We start from the raw sequence: 22,761 nt of genomic DNA, 5'->3' as shown, positions 1-22,761 counted from the left end.
AACTGTTTTATACACTGTAATTCCCTTATTCCATTCACAAACACGCTGCTTAGCCTCGGGTTCACCCTGAGTGGACATCACTCTTTTTCTGTATTAAAACAGCTGCGAATGACATCTTTATAGAATTAACCATCAGAAATGCTTTAAAACAAGGTCTCCCCCTGTCCCACTATGAATCTTCTAATGGTGATGGCTACAATTTATAAACCCTTCCACACTTAGCACGTTCTTTACAATTTACAAATGTTAATTGGCTGGACTTAATCCTTAGTAATCTAGGAGTACCACCACCTTGCCCCTTTCACCAAAAAAGAAACTGAGGCTCCCAAAGACTAACTAACTTACCTGTGATCACACAGGAGCCAGGTAGCATAGCCAGGGCCTCAACTCCATAATCTGTAGCCAATCCACACTGTCTCTTTTACTTTTAAATTGTACACTAATCATAGAACCCACAAATAGATATACCTACTATGTACCAACAAAAATAAAAAATTCATTTAAAAATAAAGTACAATAAATAAACGAATTGTATATAGGAAAGAAAAACCAAAATGGCATACATTTGATACTAGCATCCACGTAAGACATGGCTCAAAAATAAGCTTTCTTTTCTAAACTACATTGTACTGGCAGATCCCAGACTTCAAGCACTGATCAAATGAAGAAATTAATTTGCAAAATTCCACACACACACACACACACACACACACACACACACACACACACCCCCTCTCATTCCTTCCTTCCTATGAGAGTAAATGTCCTCTTCCTTCTAACTGAAGAAGCGTAGGGCATCATTTCTGCATAGCTCTTCTTCTGTAGAAAGGAAAACATTACAGATTCTGTGGAATGTGTTCAGTTAGACTAAGTGTGCAAAGCTCCTCTCTCTCTTAATATGGAATACAGAACTGGGCCTTGAAATAAATGAATAATGGATCAGTTACTAACTGAACCCCAAGCCTGCATGTGATGACACCCAGCAGAGACAGCGCCTGTCATGTGGGGGACACTGTGCTAGAAGCTTTGTGTATATTATTCATAATTATCATAACAACCCTACTATCAGAGACAGCTACCACCCCCATTTTACGCATGAGAAAACTGAAGTCACATAACAGCTGAAATGACCTGTGAACCTGGGTCTACCTGACTTAAGAGGTTGAGCCCTTTCCTCAATATATAAGAGGCTTCACTTAACAATCCCTTTTATTCCAAGGTTTCAGATACTTACTTTTCCCCACAGGCTTAAAATCTATTTACAGTGGATTTTTACATTTGTCTTTAAACCATATCATCATAACAGTCTATCATTTCTAGTGTGTGCCACAGAACAGCTACTAATATAATCGCAGTGTTAAAAATGTGCATTTTCAAATAACCATCAATGACGTAAAGGCATAGTGTCTCAAATAGAAACTCCAGCATGATTCCAACAAGTCTTCGCCATAGTATTTTTTTATCAAATGACATTTTTTTTTAACCTAACCTTAAGACTCAAAACCTGCTATCTTTCTAACATAGAAACCTTTGTTTTTTTGAGACGAGTCTTGCTCTGTCACCCAGGATGGAGTGCAGTGGTGCGATCTCGGCTCACTGCGACCTCTGTGTCCTGGGTTCAAGTGATTCTCCTGCCTCAGCCTCCAGTGTAGCTGGGATTACAGATGTGCACCACTACGCCCGGCTAATTTTTGTATCTTTAGGAGAGACAGGGTTTCACCATGTTGGCCAGGCTGGTCCTGGAACTCCTGAGCTCAAGTGATTCACCTGCCTTGGCCTCCCAAAGTGCTTGGATTACAGGCGTGAGCTATGGCGTGGGCACCAGGTAAGCAAGGAACAGAGATGAATGCGAGATGGTCCTGCCCTAGGCGAGCTCGCAGACCAGTGAAGGGACAAACTGTGATGTCCCTGGCTCCAAACACACACTGTACAGGCTAAGCTGAAGGGGTGTTGGGGGATTGGGGAAGGATGCTTAGCCGAATCCAAGGGCTGCAGAAACTCTAGAAAGGTCAGGGGCCGGGCCGGGCGCGGTGGCTCAAGCCTGTAATCCCAGCACTTTGGGAGGCCGAGGCGGGTGGATCACGAGGTCAGGAGATCGAGACTATCCTGGCTAACACGGTGAAACCCCGTCTCTACTAAAAATACAAAAAAATTAGCCGGGCGTGGTAGCGGGCGCCTGTAGTCCCAGCTACTTGGGAGGCTGAGGCAGGAGAATGGCGTGAACCCAGGGGGCGGAGCTTGCAGTGAGCCGAGATCGCGCCACTGCACTCCAGCCTGGGAGACACAGCGAGACTCCGTCTCAAAAAAAAAAAAAAAAAAAAAAAAGAAAGGTCAGGGGCTGAAGACACCAAATGGAAGCTGAGGAAGAAGAGAGATACTAGAAGGTTCTCACTGGCTGGGGCAGCGGTGCTATCCAGCTAGAGCAGGAATACAACAGGATGAGCAGGTTATTTTTTGTTTCATGTAGTGATGAGTTCAGTTTTAGAGATGTTGGTAAAAGGTACCCAGATGACACCAGTAAATGGTATATTTATATCCAAAGACCAGCAAGTGACTGATTTTTTTTTTTTTTTTTGAAACAGTCTCACTCTGTCGCCCAGGCTGGAGTGCAGTGGCACCATCCTGGCTCACTCCAACCTCCGCCTCTGGGTCTCAAGCAATTCTTGTGCCTCAGCCTCCCAAGTAGCTGGGACTACAGATGTGTGCTACCACACCCAACCATAATTATTATTTTAGAGACAGGATCTTGCTCTGTTACTCAGACTGGCGTGCAGTGGCGAGATCATGGCTCACTGCAGCCTCAATCTCCCTGGTTCAACAGATTGATAATTACACAAACATACGCACAGGTCCCCAGAGTACAGGGCTGGAAGGGTAGAAAAGCGAGAAGCATGCAGGGGCAGCGTGTAGGAGTGAAGACAGCAAATGGAGGCTGCTCAGTCAGAAGCTGGGCTGAGGAAGGAGACAGGATCATGGGGCGCAAGGAGCTAGGGATCCAGGAAGATGCAGCAGCAAAGTTTCTGGGTAGGAGAATGAGTGAAACAGCAACTTTGGTTTTCTTGACGATATGGGAGGAAAGGTCTTCTAGGGCAGAGTCAGGGTGAAGATGCCAGAGGTGGGTGAGACAGGGCTTGAAGACATTCATTCCTGTTTAGCACTGATACTGGAAGGAAATGAAGGAAGCCACCAGGGCCAGGCATACAAGATCTGCCTGAAACTTCCCTTCCTTGTTGACCCGTTCGAACAGACTCAAAAACATGCTTTAAGAGTGGAGGCTAACTTCACTCTTAAAAGGAAAGCAGGTGCAGAGCAATCAAGAACTGGCTGCACTAAGCTCTGTCTGAAAACATAGCTTTTTTTTTTTTTTTTTGAGACAAAGTCGAGAGACAGGGTTTTTGCCACGTTGACCAGACTGGTCTTGAACTCCTGGCCTCAAGCAATCTGCCCGCCTTGGACTCCCAAAGTAGTGGGATTACAGGTGTGAGCCACTGTGCCTGGCCTCCTTTCATGTTCTTAACTGAGTTACGTGCCCAGAATAATCTGTATGGCATGGAAGCTTGACCATTCAATCTCCATGCAATCAGAGGATATATAAATAAACTATAAACCGACTTTTTTCCAGCATTTATTTGTGAAACAGTGTGAACTGGTCAGACAGAAACCTTTAGTTTCTACCTCAACCATTCCCTTAAATCGACGCCAGCTTCCAGTTTGCTTATTTTGAGGCGCAGGCAGGTTAAAAAGCAGTTTCACGGTTTTTCTTCCACAGTATTAAAATCAAGTCTTCTAGCATCACCCAGTGGTTTGTTCAGTAACTGCAAGGAGCAACATTTCAGACACACACCTACAAAAGTCAATGAGCACCATCTCCGAAACAGCAGAACAAATGGACCCTCAGGAGATGTACTAGGGAATGTTCTCCACCAGCTTTTCTTCAAGCCTTTGACAGTCTTTGAAAGGCCATTCTGGTACAATGTTGTTAAACGTAGAACAAACTTTTACAGACTTGGAAAATACAGAAGACACACTGAACAACCTAGATTTTTCTTAATGATTATTCCGTTATTCTAGAAAAATTTTATCTAGTGGCAAGTCTTTCATAAACTAAAATACCATATCATTCTGTTATTGGTCTCTTATAATGATCCTACATCCTAATCTCAGAGTAAGACCGACAGAAGGCACTCAAGATTCTCCACACTGTCTCCATGGTAGCCGACCTCATCACCGCCTACCTGACATTAGTGGTGTGTTGCTCAACAAAGTCTGCCCCATCTAAGGTAACAAGACTTGATGGCCTTCTGTGTCCTCAGCCTGTTACTGCCATCCCTACTAGCTGCATGAGGCCTCCCCTCCTTGCTTTCTCCCCTCAACACCCCTCTGCCAACAATCACTTCTCTCTACAAACAGCTGCCATCTATTCCTTTCTGATCTTATGCCTCAGACTACCCTGAAGGCAAGGCCAATCATTACTCCAACTAGACAGTGCGTGGCATAGAGTAAGTTCTCATTAGACAGTAATACAGGATGAATTAAACATCTGGAGATTAAAGTTGTTGGTTATGGCAAATGACTCCATTCATATTTGTTAGAAATGACTCAACAGACTTTAAAGGTCATTTAGCTCCTGGTCCAGAAAGTCTAAATGACAGCTCCTGAGAAGACGCACAGTAAAGGGCAAGGGCCCAGGCACACAAACCAGGAAGACGGGGTTCACACTCCTCTGCCACTTCATTCATTTTGCAGCCTGCGGCAGATCACTCCTCACCCGGAACAGATAAGGAGCTGCACCGTGCTCAGCTATGGCAAAGACGAGCACGCGTGTAAATACATGAGCAGACCACTCCCGGTATGACGGTCAGCTCATTACAGACGTCAGAATCCCCCCTAGGAAATAAAGAGCTAATAGAGGTGGAAGGAGAAGGGAAAAGCAAATTAATTTATGTAAGCGTTTGAGAAAACCAACAACTTTCAGCATCTCAAGAGGAAATGTTAGCCCAACTTCCTTAAAATCTTGACAAGTTTTAAACATTTTGACATATTAAAGATGTATTAACAAAGTTCTATTTCAGGCCTGGTGTGGCAGCTCATGCCTGTAATCACAACACTTTGGGAGGCTGTGGCAGGAAGATCACTTGAGTCCAGGAATTCCAAGACCAGCCTGGACAACACAGTGAGACTCTGTTGCTACAAAAAAAATTTTTTTAATTAGCTGGACATGGTGGTGTCTGCCTGTAGTCCCAGCTACTCAGGAAGCTGGGGCAGGAAGACCACCTGTGCCCAGGAGTTCAAGGCTGCAGTGAGCTATGATCACGCCACAGCACTCCAGCCTGAGTGACAGAAAAAAAAAAAAAAAAAATTTAAATAAAGCTCCATTTTAAGAGGAATGATTGTAAGAAATGAAGATTAAATACTTATTGTCAAAGGTATTCTCTTAAGATCCAAACACTCAAGAAACAGTTAAGGTCCAGTTTTGTAACATATCACATGTACATCAAGCCTTCCATCCTGACTCATTTCAATAACCATAAACTGGAGGAGACACTAACGCTTTACGAAGTTCACGAGTTCCTCTTCTCCCTCGCAGTGAAAGAACAGGGGGGCAAAAGCAGTTCTAATTCCTCCTAAGACTGGGCTGAATTATGTTCAAGTGAATGAATCCTACTGTTATCATTCAAACGTCAGGTCTTATGGACAAGCCAGAACTAATACCACTTTCAAATGTCTAATATCACTCTTCGCTCCACTTAATTAAATTCCTCTTTCAACATCAACATTTTCATTTACTATTTTATTCCTAGCCTAAAGTCCAATACACACTCTAATTATGGAGGCTAAAAGAATCAAAACGAGGAAGGCGGGCCACCAAGGATAGAGGGCAGGGAATTTCTAGGTTGAAACTTTAAGTCTGACCTGCATTCCCAAGTCATTGCCATTGGTGTATCTATTTTACCTTCTTTTAGGGCATATAATCAGAAGTCGGCTGTAATAACAAACTTTCCCCAGAAGCCTTCTTTTCAATTCATCATGGTTGATATAATTTACTACTTAGCTGTTCAGACAGCAACTTTAGGAAGATGGCCTCCCAAACCCATCTTTGTCACAGCAGTCAGTGGGGCTGCCTAGAACAGTGTGTGTGAAAAGGCACAAAATGCTAGAATGACTCATAGAAGACACGAAATTGAAACCCGTAGTTCACTTTTGTAATAACTCACATTAAAAGGCTGAACTGAAATTTCACTCTTATGAAATCTGCTGACATACAGAAAAACAGAGTTGCTTAACAGTCTTTTTTTTTTTTTTTAATTTTAAGACATACATGGTAGATGGTAGCTCACAAGGGCTGCCACAAATCAGCCCACTGAAATTGTTTATCAACTCAAAGGCAATACCAGCATCGTAAACTTTTATGTCATTATAAGCTATGATTATTTTTACACATATTTTATACATCAAATTCTGTTTTCCTAAAGTTAGGACTTGGAGGTCATGTTGCCATCAAAAAATCCATGAAAACGCAAGGTGCAGAACTCTGATTCTTAGGGCTCAATAACTGGTCCATAATCGACATTCTGGTGTTGTTGACCTGCTTTTCTGTCATCTTCCTAACTGTCCAGAACATTCTCCAAGTGCTTTTCTTCATCAATTTGGAAGAACACACACTATCTTGGTCACCTAACCAGATGGAGGGCAGCAAAGTGACCAAAATGTACCACTAACCATTGGCTGCAGATCAACTTATGTTTCTGAAGTGGAAAGATGTATAATAAATGTGAGGATACAAACATCGAATCAGATGTGGACTAAACTCTCAATCCACAAGGGTGGATCCCTGTAAACGGATGCCATGCCTTTTTAACTTAGATCATGACGCATGACCCCTGCCTGTGTACTTCCGAGTTTGAAGAGGAATGCAAAATATCTGAGAAACAATTTCCCCCAAGGAGGGGGTGAAAGTATATGCGTGATTTATAAACTGCCAAAATAAAGATCAGTTTTAGGATACACAGCCATGCTTAATGATGGGAATATGTTCTGAGAAATGTGGCATTAGGCAATTTTATCATTGTGGGATCAAACGCCTAAACGGTATAGCCAACTACACACCTAGGCTATATGCTAGAGCCTATTGCTCCTAAGCTACAAACCCGTACAGGATGTTGTGTACTGAATATCGTAGGCAACTGTAACACAACTCACTGGTCACTAGAAATTGTTTAGCTCCATTATAATCTTATGGGACCACCGTCGTACATGCGGTCTGTTGTTGACTGAAACATCATTAAAGCAGCACATAACTGTATTTTCATTTATACTTAAATAAACACGGATAGGGTAATTCATTCCAGAAGACCCAAATTGTAATAACTTACTTTCTTGATCCAATACCTTTTAGGTATAAAACCACTGTGCAAAATCATATAAACAGGTTTTGACTAACAATTCATAATAAATGACATTGCTAGATACTTCAACGCAATGTTTTCAGAGCTGTTCAAGAGTTCAGTTTTTCTAGTTCTCTGTCACTGGAATTTTAACTTATTTTATCGAGCAGTTGGCCACTCTCCTTACCCACCATTATTTATATTCTGTTAAAACGAAATACACTGTTGCATATATTTGAAAGCAAAACATCAAATACAAAATTGCTCTACTTGTGATGTGAAAGCATCTGATACCATTCAGTCTAGTATATGAGGAATGTTCCTTAGTAAAGACCCAGGAAAAGTACAACCTTCACTAAAAGCATATGTTCAATTTCAAACATCACATGTTCGGGCAATTCCAAAGTATCTGTGCTAATGAGGGAAGCAGCAGCAAAGGCGCTCCCCATGTGTCCGCCATACTCACTCTTAAAACAAGGGTGTCACGTTTTGCAACTACTTTCAAACACAAGCTATTAGGTTTTGGGGTTTTCTTGAGACAGTCTCACTCTGTTGCCCAGGCTGGAGTGCAGCGGTACAATCTCGGCTCACTGCAACCTCCAACTCCCGGGTTCAAGCTATTCTCCCTCCTCAGGCTCCTCAGTAGCTGGGATTACAGCCACGAGCCACCACAACCATCTAATTTTTATATTTTTAGTAAAGACGGGATTTCGCTATGTTGGCCAGGCTGGTCTTGAACTCCCGGCCTCAAGTGATCTGCCCACCTCAGCCTCCCCAAAGTGCTGGGATTACAGGCGTGAGCCACTATGCCAGGCTGTATTAAGACTTTCAAGTTTCCTTTTGTTGACTCCTACTGAAAAACGGCAATCATCTCCTTTCACACCAGTCACTGAAACACAGATCCCTCTCCAACCCTCCGCAGGACTGGTCTTTTGTGTTTAGATTCATCCTTCCCTTGAGGCTAAAGGAAGTCACTGAGTGTTCAGTTCACTTGCTTTCCCCTGGCGTGTCCTTCTCCTCTTAAAGAACAGTTTACACTTAAAAAACAGCCAATGGAAGAAAATGTTGACACATAACCTACACCCAGGAGATGGCCTTGCCACCAAGAAGATCCAAGTAGAACCCATTGAAGTGGATAGTTTAAGAGTAATCAAGAGTTTAATGTATTTCACTTCCAAATGCCTTACATGTGATTCTTTTTCTTTTAGTCGATCTGCCTTCTTAATTTCACTTCTGATAGCATAAAAACTAGTTGGCATTTATTAAGCAGGCTTAACAATAGGGGAAATAGTCCAGAAATGTGGGTATTTGAAACAAACTTGAGACAAAAAATACACAAATTACTCTAAGCATTTTGTGTATAAAATTTTTTTTTTTTTTAAGAGACGGGGGTCTCAGTATGTTGCCCAGGCTGGCCTCAAACTCCTAGGCTCAAGCAATCCTCAAGCCTCAATCTCCACACTATCATGCCTGGCAGAAAGGAATACATTTAATGTCTAAATCATTCCCCACTCCCTCTTTCCCAAAAGTTAGTAACACAAATACCACTGTCTCAGTAGAAACAGATACTAATGCAAGTCAAATTCTATTATAACTAACATCAAGAGATCTTTTAATGAAACTAGACTTTCACTCAGTTAAACGCTGCTTAAAATAAGTGGGCCTACACTTAAATAAAGTATGCCCACTAGGCCGGGCGCAGTGGCTCACGCCTGTAATCCCAGCACTTTGGGAAGCCAAAGCGGGCGGATCACAAGGTCAGGAGATGGAGACCATCCTGGCTAACTCGGTGAAATCTCGTCTCTACTAAAAATACAAAAAAAAAAAAAAAAAAATTTAGCCAGGCGTGGTGGCAGGCGCCTGTAGTCCCAGCCACTCAGGAGGCTGAGACAGGAGAATGGTGTGAACCCGGGGGGCGGAGCTTGCAGTGAGCCGAGATAGTGCCACTGCACTCCAGCCTGGAGGACAGAGCGAGACTCCATCTCAAAAAAAAAAAAAAAAAAGTATGCCCACTAAAGGGAATTTGTGGTAGTGGATCTCTGACTTGTAACAAATTGAGTATATTTTGGTACTTTTATAAAGTAAATCCCTAAGTAGGAGAATAAAACAACAACAAAAAGTTCAAACAATGCCATTCTCCCTAAGCCCTATATGATCCCAAGAGTTATTTAATGTGACTCTACTGCTCTATATTTTACGAGAATCCTGAAACTGTCAGCAATTACATGCTGCATATCGAAGGCTCAACAAACAGGCTGAAAAGAATTACGTACTTTTAAAGAAGCTCCACTTTCACTCAGAAAATTAAAACATCTTCATAACTGATCTAACCAAAATAGGATTAAAAAAATAATCTGTTGGGGAGGGGTTTACACTATGTCCATACAAAAATAATTACGTGGACTGTGTGTGGCAAGGCTTTCCTCTACTAGTCATTAAGAGGCTCTTCAGTGTTTGACAAAGCTACTTCAACTAGACTTTAACATAAACAGAACATAACTATTTATCAAACTATATTTAAAGTCATATGACTAAGCAGAATGTTTTAAAACATTTAAAATGAAGCTTTCCTTTCTTATTTTAAATACAGATTGAGAAAACCTCCCTAGGATGGGAGGTTTTCCTTTGTGGAGCTATTTTAGAAACAAAACTATAATGTTCTCGGCTGGGCGCAGTGGCTCACGTCTGAAATTTCAGCACTTTGAGAGGCGGAGGTGGAAGGATCACTTGAGGTCAGGAGTTCGGGACCAGCCTGGCCAACGTGGTGAAACCCCGTCTCTACTAAAAATACAAAAGCTAGCTGGGCGTGGTGGCGGGCGCCTATAGTCCCAGCTACTTGGGAGGCTGAGGCAGAAGAATTGCCTGAACTCAGGAAGAGAAGGTTGCAGTGAATTGAGATTACACCACTGCACTCCAGCCTGGGTGACCGAGTGAGACCCCCTCTCAAAAAAAAAAATAATGCTCATGACTTAGAACTTAGAATGCATTTTTAAGAGCACCCCACTGTGTATTTCTCATTATAGGTTAAAAATAAACTTTTAACTTAGTAATCTATACAAAAGGCTTACACAATCTATCTTACAATATCAGTCCTTGCAATAAATACATCCTGAAAGCTGTGTTAAAGAAACTGCCTGGCCTGAGTGCAGTGGCTCACGCCTGGAATCCCAACACTTTGGGAGGCTGAGGCAAGCAGATCATTTGAGGTCAGGAGTTTGAAGCCAGCCTGGTCAGCACGGTGAAACGCCATTTCTACTAAAAATCCAAAAAAAAAAATATAGCTGGACGTTGTGGCATGTGCCTGTAATCCCAGCTACTTGGGAGGCCGAAGCAGGAGAATCACTTGCACCCAGGAGGCGGAGTTGTAGTGAGCCAAGATTGAGCCTCTTGCACTATAGCCTGAGCAACAGAGAGAGGCCGCATCTCAAAAAAAAAAAAAAAAAAAAAATCACCTGGCTTTAAAAAACATATATAAAGCCCAAAATAACGATGTATGGCCTATTATTTCTTCATTTTAAGAGAACTTCAGAGCAACAAGAGTACCTGAGATAACGTATTTTGTATAAGGAATAAAATACTCTTAAAAAAATGTATACATTGCTTGCTATCATCCTACTGCCATCCAAAGAATGTGTTTTATTTTTTACACAATTCTGACCCTCCACAGAAGGGTGTGCATTTGGCAGCTTGCTGCTACATCCTGGTAATGAAGGTTGTCAGGCCGGGCGCGGTGGATCAAGCCTGTAATCCCAGCACTTTGGGAGGCCGAGATGGGCGGATCACAAGGTCAGGAGATCAAGACCATCCTGGCTAACACGGTGAAACCCCGTCTGTACTAAAAAATACAAAAAAAACTAGCTGGGCAAGGTGGCGGGCACCTGCAGTCCCAGCTACTCAGGAGGCTGAGGCAGGAGAATGGCGTAAACCCGGGAGGCGGAGCTTGCAGTGAGCTGAGATCCGGCCACTGTACTCCAGCCTGGGTGACAGAGCGAGACTCCATCTCAAAAAAAAAAAAAAAAAAAAATGGTTGTCAAGTGTTCCAAAAGGTCACATCAGAAAGTATTACAGAGAGCCTAAACGAAACAGCTTATTTTAACTTGGCTGCTAGGGTAAGAATCTGAAGATCCGGCTACCAAGCTTAGTAGAATCCAACCTGATGACCGAGCTTCTGCTTCTTAGGCAGGTACAGCCATGGGCAGCGTAACAATGTTTCGGTCAACGATGGACTGCACAGATGATGGTCCCACAAGATTCTAATGGAGCTGAAAATGCCCTGTTGCCTAGTGACGTCTTGATGCCCCTGACCCTGTTCAGGCCCAGGCTGATGTTTGTGTCTTAGTTTTTAAGTTTAAAAAGTTAAAAACTAATTTTAATAGAAAAAAGCTTATAGAATAAGAATAAAAAGGAAGAAAATATTTTTGTATAGCTGTACAGTGTTTCAAGCTAAGTGTTCTCATGAGTCAAAAAGTTTAGAATTTTTAATTTAAAAGTAAAATAAACAGTAAAAAGGTTACAGTAAGCTAAGGTTTATTTCTTATTGAGGAAAAATGTGTAAATCAACGTAGTACAGCCTAAGTGTACGGTGTTTATAAAGCTCGGCTTTGTTCAGTACTGTCCTAGGCCTTCACATTCACTCAGCACTCATCACCGACTCACTCACCCAGAGTCACTCCAGTCTTGCAAGCTCCATTCATGATGAGTGCTCTGTACAGGTGAAGCATTTTTCATCTTTTATACCCTATCTGTACTGTATCTTTTCTATGTCTAAATGTGTTCAGGCACACAAATACTTAGCACTGTGTTACAACTGCCTACAGTACTCAGTAGTGACATGCTGGACACGGAGCAATAGGCTGCACCACTAGCCGAAGGCTCTACCATCTGTATTTGTGTAGTACTCTCTGATGTTAACATGCACATCTCAGAGCACACATCCATCGTTACGCAACATGTGGCTGTGTGAGCACACATACCTCTTTCATACCGTGCTGCATTTCTGACTTCCTACTGTAACTTTTTAAAAACAACCTGTGAATTATGCAGCTTTCCATTTTTATCGTAATTGTTTCTACCTTGGAGCCTTAGCACTTCAAAATAAAATATTAACTTTGGGCTGAACTCTTAACATTATTCTCTTCCTTTCAAGAGCTGACGTTGATTTATCAAAATTCTGAATAAAATCCATTTACTCAATGCAAAATAGGCATAAAAACAAAAACATGTTATTTCACAAAATGCTTTCTTATATCTTAAGAAATATAAAAAGGAAGGAGCACACAGTGAGTACAAATCAGGATTATCACACCAAAGGTATATCACAGAAAAAGTCCATTATACATTCACACCGTGGAGCAGAATTACTTGAACAAAAGGCAAGAAATGGAAATGTAACTTGTCAACAGAAAAGAACTAACAGGCATGGATCTTTCACTTAACTTAAAGTTTTGACAACCCTCTCCTCCCATTTGTTTCTATATTGTCTTACTTCTAGAGAACATTTAAGACATTGGCATTCTTCAGACACTGCTATTAACACACAGGTAATCTACCATTGTTATGGGTAACACTCTAACACCACAGTCTATAAGACCAGTTGATGAGGTCTGTTCCCATCTTCACTCTAGATTTGTATCTTTTCAACTATACCTGCAATCTTTATGGCTACGGGATCCTCTGAAACTGGAACAAGCCCTTCTTTGACTTCAACCTGCTTTTCAGAAACCAGGGGAGATATGGCGGGAGGGGAATACTTAGTTTCCACATAGGCCATCGGCGAGGAGGAAGAGGGCTTAGAATCGTGAAAGAGACTGGCCCAGGACTTGGGCTGGCTGACAGGAAGGGTGCCTGATGCAGAGCCTGTGCCGTCAGCCGGAGGTGATGCATTCTCGGGTTTGGTTGGGTCCAAGTCTATGCTTTCCGTGGTGTGCAACTCCACCCCATTGGTAGCTGTGCCCTCACCCGAGGATTCAAGTATTTGTCCATTAGCAACTCCAAGGTTTTCAGTAGTATCGGTACCAACGCAGGGCTGAGCCCCAGCTGTCCTTGACAGGGTGTCTCTGCCAGCCTCTGCAGGGAAGCAGGACTGACCAAAATCAGCCCCGGGGCTCCCCTCTGGCTGCCCTGCAGTCCTGGTGTCACTGCTGAGTGCTCCGGGGAAAGGACTGTCAGGCACAGTGTCACTGACAGAGTCTGTGGAGTTCTGGGGGCTGTTACAAGTCCTGGGCGTAACTGACGGGGGCATGTCACCCATAAATTCTGCATCCTCTGCACTGACACTGTTCGGGACTGCTGAACTGGCATGGCCATTGACCAGGGCTTCTGTGGAAATACTATCATCACCGCCATCTTTCAAATAGCTGTAATATCCAGGTGGCCGCTTTTTCTTCTTTTTACGCTCCCTTTGTCCAAGACCACCTGAGACACCATCATTTTCCAAAACTTCCGCCTCCACATTAGAACTTCCATCCAAAGCGAGGGCAGAGCCTGGGTACTGGCAGTCGATGGAGCCATAGTTTGCTTCTTTAGTGATACCATCAGGGGTTGTTTTGGAAGTTGTACAACCGAGAATAAATTCAGGGGCCTGAGGGTTCAGTGTGCTTGAAATACTGTAGCTGGGGGTTCTCGGCAAAGTGTCACTGGGTTCGATGACTTCATTGACACCAAACTCAATTCTCTGATATTCTTGTCCTGTTTAGAAAACAAACTATTAGTTAAGAATACAGTTCTACAAACTCTAAGTACCAGTAATCACTCACTTTCTCTTTGAAAATGAAAACCTTAAATTCTCTTCCTAATCAACAAACCTATTACGTCCTTTACTTATGTGGAACAATTTGCTGAAAATGAAACCATAAAATTATTTAATTTGGGGATATGAAAAGCAGAAGCCTGTACTTATCTTCCTAGCTAAGGAAGGCTTTCAGAAAGTAGAAATTAAAATACATTTGTAATAAAAAGCAAGTAATATTCTGCCAGTTTAAAAATATCCCTCAATGGAATCTGACTTTCTTATAGCTGCCTTATGCCTAAGATAAAGGAATATGTATTTTGGACAATTTAAATTTTAAAGGATCATGACAACTAACTTAAGGACTTAAAACATGGTTAAATCAGCTTCTCTAGTTAACGTGATTTGATTAATTCCAAAAACATGAACTACGCAAAGAACCCTATATATTCTGGATGGGAGAAATTAGAAAGTATAAATTTAGAAACAAAAAAAGATGCCAAAAAAAGATTCAACAACAACAACAGGAGAGAATCGTATATATAAAGGCGCACTTCAGAGCACTCTTTTGAATTCTTCATCTCTTGGTCTCCTCCACTGGTAACCTTCCATTAAGTCTGAAAAGTGGCCCTGACACGAACACACGCGAATGTCCTCTAAATAAAGCCACACTGGATTAACTCCATGGGTGGTAAAGCCTTCCGAAAATACCAAAAGAAAAAGTTAGAATTGTGAACTTTTCAATATCTCTTGGGAAGCCTTCAATACTTCCTTCCCAGGTAACCACAATCCACATATTTCACTCATGCTAAGACAGATGTATTTTTACAGTTTACATCTCTGAAATTAGGTTAAGTTTTAGAATCAATTTTGTCTTTCAACAGACATCAAGCATCGATGTCACCTTGTATTTGATAAAAAGTTACACATTTTGAAGTTAAGGGAAGGACACATGCCTTCTATTTCATCTTTAATGCATAGCTAAAGATTTCTTCCAGGCTAGCATTAAGGGGCCAATTTTTTTTTCAAGGCATGTATCTCAAGAAAAGAAACTAATACCCAAAGAACGGTGTTCTACTGCAGAGAAATGAATTTATTTTACCTTGGAAGGACCCCCTAGAAGTCTTTTTGTAGAAGAAAAAATACAGACCCTGAGAAGGGCCAGTTACGTGCAAGTGAGTGGGCAGGAGGCTGGAGCGAAACAGCCTCCTGAGGTCTCCTGAATCTTTGTATGCTTTGGAATCACAGCCCCCCACTGTGGGGGGTGGGGGTGGTGGCAGCACAATCCTGCCCCAACAACAGCAAGTTCCTGGAAAAGAACACTGATGACGATTACACCTAACAGCAAGTTTACGTATAAAGTCATGACCATCTAATTCCTTTGGCTACTATTTAAATTTTGTTTCCTTACTTTGAAAAGAATTATCCAGGGGAACTGAATTTACTATCATACCTAGGGGTTGACTGTCCATTTTGGTTCCAGGCATCCCCTACTCCCAGATGTTCTGGGGCTCTCAAGACTCCCTGGATTGAAACAGGTGTGCCTGGGGAAGAACACTCCTCGTGGAGCCTGCCCTTTGAAGGCTGTGAAATCACATTCGAAACTAGAATGTGTTGTCATTCTGCTTACGCAAGACTGATTGTTTCTAAGACACAGATGTGCTGTCCACATCTCAATTCTCAATCTTATCAGAACATAAAACATTCTGGAACGTGATGTAATGTGAACAGAACTATTTCAGTATGTTACAGTTAGTATCAAACATTTACTCAATACCATGTTTGATCATCTCACTAGAAGGCGGATTCCTAGCCAGCACAGTTCCTCTTATCAAGGAACACTCACAATGGACGCATGGCAGAGAGTTCGGAGCCCAATCTGCCAGGCAGATGAAGTGCAGGAAGGCCTGCATGTTTGGCTTCAACAACCCAATCAACACATTAGGAAGATGGAAACTCAACACTCAGGTAATGCAAGCAGAGGGTCATAAAACCATGAATCCTAACACAGCGTTTCTCCAAGGCTGCTCACTGCACTACTTGCAGTAGAGTGGTCTGGACTACAAGGCAGAGGGTGAAGGAGGGAAATATACAGAGATTAGTAACACAAGGGCCCTTCTCAGAGAATTCACATTTATTAGGGAGACAAATACAAACAACTGAGAATGAAAACATGGAGGGAGGGGAGAGAAGGCTGTGAATAGCTCTAGAAAAAGGATTCTTCTGGATGCAGGAAACAGTGATCAACTTCCATCAGAAACTAGAGAGGTCAGTGGAACTTGATGGATCACTGAATTGGTAAGGGCGGGGTGAAGGAGTGGTATCTCAGGCTTTACGAACATCTAAAACAGGCAGTGCTTAAGGTGAAGGACACCCATTCACCTTGATGTAATTAATACTTGTCATATGCCTGTATGAAAGTATCTCATGTATCTCATACATATACATACCTACTATGTACCTACAAAAATTAAAATATAAAAAAATTTAAAAACACAAAAATAGAAAAGGCCGAGGTGTAAAAGGGAAACCACGATGAGGTGCCTCTGCAAAGGGCTTGCTGCAGCTAGAGGTGGCAGAAGGGAGCAGAATAAAGTATCCCAAACCATTCATCCAACAAATGTACTGAGGGCTTACAACATTCCAGATACTACAGGCACAGTGACAGACAGAGAGAAATGGACCCTGCCATCAGCAGCTGAGCAGTCTGGAAAGGGAGGCAGGTCCATGACAGTACCCACAGGCTCTGTACAGTCGAATAGACACTGGAAGAGAAACTAATGTCATGGAAACACAAGAGACCCAGAAAAGGCTGCAGAGAAAAGCAGGCCTGTCACTAACTATGCAAGCTGGTGGCAAGATTCCAGTCATGCTTCTGGCAGAAAAAAAGCAGGACTTAGAGGGGAGAGAGCAAAAAATGGAGAAAAAGGGCCAAGAAGCAGTCACCGAAAAGGGCAGGCAGGCTGGAAGGAGAGAGCGGGAAGCAGAACTCCGGAGGCTGGGGGAGCTGGTGGTGCCTACGGCACAGGGAGGAGGGTGAACTCAAAGAAGTGATGTGCATGGGAAAATTATGGCGCATTTGTAAGCACTGGATCAACACAAGCAGCGTGCTCACTACGTTCAAAGCACACAGTGACAGGAAGTCCCACTGACTCAGATGCCTGAGAGGCTGACATCAGCCGATTAAAAGGTGGCTCAGGAGGCTGAGCAGCCCGGCTTTCGGGTCCCTTGAGCTTCATTTATTTTATTACTTGTGCTAAGCTATTGTTAGATCTGCTCTTTCCCTTACAGTCTCTCACATTTCTTACAAATCTAACATGTTAGATATAATCACTCCCTGATGTTACCAGAGATAAAACATTTGGTTAGTCTTTTCAAGGTTTATACTGAGGCCTAAACTGTAACTAAAACCCCTTTCATAAGTCTGACCATGCTAACTAAACAGGGAATCCGAACCCCTAACTCTCAAAGAAAAAGTTTGGCATCAGTTTCCTGGAGGCCAGCAAGGGCCTTTAAAGTGATTCAGATTGAAAAACGATCCAGACAGGTTTGAACTGTGCAAGGGCAGCCTGCAATAATTAAATGACCTTGTTGGTATTAAAACACTGGGTACTTAAGCAATACAAAATCACTGCATCTCCATAAGCACCATCTCTGATAATCAGCTCAGTGTCTGTGATGGAGACCCAAAAATGTAACAGACCAGGAGGTAAAGAGGTGACCTGAGTTCCCAAGAGTCAGCAACAGACCAGGACATGAATGTAAACTCCAAGAACAATAGATGCAAGCTGCCCTTTAGTTTACAAAGAACACAGGCTCAGAAGCTAGCCGGCGCTGGAGCCAGCAGGCTGCTTAGCAACAAGACCTAAACAAAGCTCCTTCAACCCGGGCATGTGCTGATGAAGAGTAACGTCCCTGCTGCACTCAGAACTGTTAGGAAAAAAATTACTCAACAACCATTTCCTAAACTAAACGGCTGGCACTCCGAAGCACAGGATACACTTTAAAACTAATTCACTAGTCAAAGTGATTCAGCAATTAAATACATTACAGTTTACAGCAAAAAGTTCAAGCTGCAAAGAAATGTTTATTCAAATGGGAAAACAATGTTTACAGGTAGCCTGCCCACCCAGCACATATGGCCAAAATTCCCTTCAGGGAAATAAGGAGAGAACTAGCTTACCATCAGGTAGTTTATCCACAGCCTGTGTGCCACAAAGAACTGTTCCACTGTACGGAGGAAGCTGCACAAGGAATCAGAAAACAAATTTTAATTCAACAAAATGTTAAAACCAACACATAACATTTAATTAAGGCAACAATTCATTAAAACTCTTTATCCATACAACTTTGCATGCCATTACTTTTAGCAGAATAACATACATGAAGAGTCAGTGCAATCTAAATCATCTTCATTTAAGGAAAAAAAAGCAACAGAAATACTTTCAAATATTTATCACCATTAAACAGATCCAAAAATGAAGCCAAAGGGAATAAAAATGAACTCCAATGGACATGTAAATCAGCTACAATAAAATGCTTATGATACATCCTTCTTTCCACAGGATGTTAATGACTGACCATTCAGACCACAGACACTTGTTCACGCACTAGTGAAGATGGGTCTTCCTGACTGCACCTCTTATTCATGATCACTACATTGCAACACAGTCAGCAGAGGCTGGGACCAGGTCCACAGTCGGAGAGCAGTGGAAAGCCCACTAAAAACAAAAAGCCTGGTGACTGCGGCTCCCTTTTTAACACTGTGCCTTAATTAACGAAATTAACAGCAAGAAGTCACATTCCTTGTTTGGAAAACAGAAAGCAGAATGGGAACTGTCTGATCTCTTTGTAAAAAGCTGAAAAGGTATCCCAAAAACAACTTAAATTTTTCTTCTTCCTAGCTATTCCATAACATTTATTGAAGAGTTGGAAATGCTTCCAATGGACACACTGGGTGTAATAAAGTTTAGGAAGGGGCCAGGCATGGTGGCTCATGCCTGTAATCCCAGCACTTAGGGAGGCTAAGGTGGGTGAATCACTTGAGGTCAGGAGTTCAAGACCAGTCTAGCCAATATGGTAAAACCCCATCTCTACTAAAAATACAAAAAATCAGTTGGGCGTGGTGGCAGGCACCTGTAATCCCAGCTACTTGGGAAGTTAAGGCAGGAGAATCATTTGAACCTGGGGGATGGAGGTTGCAGGGAGCCGAGATCACGCCACTGCACTCTAGCCTGGGCAACAGAGCAAGACTCTGTCTCAAAAAAAAAAAAAAAAAAAAGTTTAGGAAGAAAAGGGGTAAGGTAAGCAGAGACAAACTGCTACCTGAGGGCAGAACAAAAGGACAAAAAGATATTCTGGTGCAGCACTTCCCAAAGTCTGTTCACTGCAGTACAATGGCCAGTGCAGGAATGGCCGTAGGGCCACAAAGTTCAGAGGCTCCTGGGTAAGTCTCATGCCCAATACCGTATGAGAGCTGCTGCTTGATTGGCTTCCTCAGCCGATTTCTCCCATGAAATCTCAGCACACCAATTCAATAATCACAGCAATAAAAGCTTCTCTCTGCAAGTAACCCAGTAAGTTCTCTTCCCAGAGAATTATGACAAACAGGAAAACACAGGGCAATTCCAAAGAAGCCTTCAGGAGTTGGCAGCTGCACTTATCTCCACCACCAGGGGGCAACATAGTACTCATCACATTGACACCGAGGAGAAAGCATTCTGTGTGCTGAGGGCTACACTAGTCTTGGCACCCGCAATGTAAAGATCATTCCACACACCAGCATTGATGCCGGCAGGCACCTGGAGGAGAAAGGTGGGTCTATATGGGCAGTGGACACAGCTGCCATGTGTGTCTCAGGAAGCCTCCAATCTCGTTCAAAACCCTCTGTGGTCACAAAAGACAGTTTGGAAATGACACACAGAATGCCCTCTTTTTCTGTTAATGACATTAGGATGCCCCCTGGTGACAGAAAGCTGTATTATTTTGAGGCATGAAAAGTGTTCTGAATCACACTCTCTACACAAAATCATGGTAACATCAAGAAACCATCTTTGCCGGAGTCAAAACAGTTCTATCACTATCGTATCAATGTTCTCTTCACACTCACGGTATTCTGTTCTGCTCAGGGAAGACAGAATGCTGAAGAAAACCTGCAGATCCGAAAGTGCAGCAGGCCGGGAAGACGCACAATTTGGAGAAGGGACCTCTTCACCCATCCACTTCAAACGCCAGTGCAAGGCAGAGAGCTGTGGGAACCCTGCTCACCCATCTTCCGGCTGCCCCTTCCTCAACATTCAACCACGGGGTGTGCACACTCACTCAACTCCCAGCCACTCCCACAACACGCAGAAGAAAACCCCAGCAATCGGGAAAAAAAGACGATGTTGAGGACAAGCAAGTGGAGAGGTGGGGCCAGTGATGCCAGGTGGCGCTGACTGAGGCGGAGACGCTGTACCAGTGACACCAGGTGGCACACACCCTGCTCCTCCTCAACAACTCTGGGGAGGAGGTCCTGTTATTGTGGCCCTCTGACAGATGAGGAAGTCGGGCGACACTGCTAGTAAAAGGCACTGCAGGGATCCGGTGAGATGACCACCATCAAACTCCGGATGACAGGGATCCGGTGAGACGACCACCATCAAACTCCGGATGACACTGCCACCTTCTGTAAGCGTGCTCAACACACTTACTTTGATTTGCTAAGCTGATAAAAAAGTGCACCTGCAGGAATGCCAGGTGGGTTGTGGCACTGTAGAAATGTGTGTGTTTTACTCTACAGGCACAAAGCACCTTTCTTTCAACAAACCTCCCTCACACATGAGATGCCCTTAGTCTGTGGTAACTGGATATCTAAATACACAACAGAAGAAAAGTGCAAGGATGGTTCGAAGTTCATTCGTTAACTATGTAACTATTTGTAAGAATACAAAGTTCAAAAATCAAAGCAAAGACATAAAATTCCCTACACAAATGCAAAACGAGCAAGCGGAAAACCTGTCATCTATGAATAGTTATGTTAACACAGTCTGAAATCTATGAATAGTCATGTTAACACGCAGTCTGAAAACAGCGCTGCAGCCTTGTGAAAAGGATACTTGGGCCTGTGGCTAGGAAGGTCATGTTCTGAAGTCTCCCTCTGGGGCTACCTGTGTGTTCTGCTTTCCGTCCCAAAGACTCTCCTGAACCACAAAGCCCTCCTTTAAAATCCCATTAAGACACCAAATTAAGAACTGTCTCTACTCTCTACACACGCCCACACCACACACACTGCCCACTGCCAACACTACGCCATCGCGAGCTTATTTACTCAGCCGTGGTTGGGGTGTGTGCTACTTCCAAAACTGAGATTCTGGAAACTGTAAAGAACGGTGAGCATGTCCTCTTTCTGAACATAAATAACAGGATTATGACTGAGGTTTAAATATGCTTATTAAATAAGTTGACTGCATTTTTTCCACTGGAGAAAACCATTTTTAAATCACTAGAGCCCAGCTCTAGAAAAGATACCAGCTACCTTTCACCTGAATTTGCTTCTCCTGATTCCACTGAATTACTAGCCACCTTATCTTGTCGGTGGCAAGCTGCCAAGCAAGCAAACTAAAAGACAAAGCAGCCCTCCGTGGGCAGGAGTGGCGCTTCTGCAGGAAGGCAGAACGCACTTTCATTTTAACACCCCACATTTCTTAATTTGGTTTTTCTTTTTTCTTTTTTTTTTTTTTTTTTTTTTTTGAGACGGAGTCTTGCTCTGTCACCCAGGCTGGAGTGCAGTGGCCGGATCTCAGCTCACTGCAAGCTCCTCCTCTCGGGTTCACGCCATTCTCCTGCCTCAGCCTCCCGAGTAGCTGGGACTACAGGCACCCGCCACTTCGCCCGGCTAGTTTTTTGTATTTTTAGTAGAGACGGGGTTTCACCTATGTTAACCAGGATGGTCTCGATCTCCTGACCTCGTGATCCGCCCGTCTCGGCCTCCCAAAGTGCTGGGATTACAGGCTTGAGCCACCGCGCCCGGCTTAATTTGGTTTTTCAATTCATGGTCCCACGTAGAGAAAACAATGTTTGATCAAGCTCCTAATAGCCGAGAAAAAGCATATGAAGAATTCGGCTAGATTGTAACTTATGCCATGGCCACATGGTAGTAACACTGCATGTCTGGGCAGCAATTATGTTACCTGAGAGATAAAAGGCCAAACCGTGCTGTGGAAGTGACACGCCCTCACCATTCACACACCCACAGGCCCAAGTGACACGCCCTCACCACTCACACCCACAGATCCAAGTGACACGCCCTCGCCACTCACACACCCACAGATCCAAGTGACACGCCCTCACCACTCACACACCCACAGATCCAAGTGACACGCCCTCGCCACTCACACCCACAGATCCAAGTGACACGCCCTCGCCACTCACACCCACAGATCCAAGTGACACGCCCTCGCCACTCACACACCCACAGATCCAAGTGACACGCCCTTGCCACTCACACACCCACAGATCCAAGTGACACGCCCTCGCCACTCACACACCCACAGATCCAAGTGACACGCCCTCGCCACTCACACACCCACAGATCCAAGTGACACGCCCTCGCCACTCACACACACAGATCCAAGTGACACGCCCTTGCCACTCACAAACCCACAGGTC

The 22,761-nt window shown here is 43.3% G+C and overlaps 1 protein-coding gene and 1 long non-coding RNA gene across 3 annotated transcripts in view; one reads left to right on the top strand and one right to left on the bottom strand.

Annotated features, from left to right (window-relative positions):
- The window catches only part of LOC105496781 (ubiquitin specific peptidase 10), an 81,088-nt gene that overhangs the window by 21,989 nt on the left and 36,338 nt on the right, over positions 1 to 22,761 (bottom strand). For both annotated transcript variants that reach the window (XM_011767380.2, XM_011767381.2), the window contains exons 3-4: positions 18,296 to 18,356; positions 13,032 to 14,072 (exon numbers count right to left, since the gene is read on the bottom strand). In XM_011767380.2, coding sequence (XP_011765682.2) covers positions 13,032 to 14,072; positions 18,296 to 18,356 — 1,102 coding nt within the window. The remainder of the gene's footprint in view (positions 1 to 13,031; positions 14,073 to 18,295; positions 18,357 to 22,761) is intronic.
- LOC139359932 (uncharacterized) lies at positions 1,946 to 3,896 on the top strand. The gene is made up of 3 exons (XR_011616635.1): positions 1,946 to 2,008; positions 2,331 to 2,446; positions 3,770 to 3,896. It is a non-coding gene; the product is annotated as an uncharacterized lncRNA (long non-coding RNA).

The sequence above is a fragment of the Macaca nemestrina genome, chromosome 18 (assembly GCF_043159975.1).
Source record: "Macaca nemestrina isolate mMacNem1 chromosome 18, mMacNem.hap1, whole genome shotgun sequence".
Taxonomy (NCBI): domain Eukaryota; kingdom Metazoa; phylum Chordata; class Mammalia; order Primates; family Cercopithecidae; genus Macaca; species Macaca nemestrina.
Note: the sequence above shows the minus strand (reverse complement) of the source record. Positions and strands in the feature narration are given on the sequence as shown.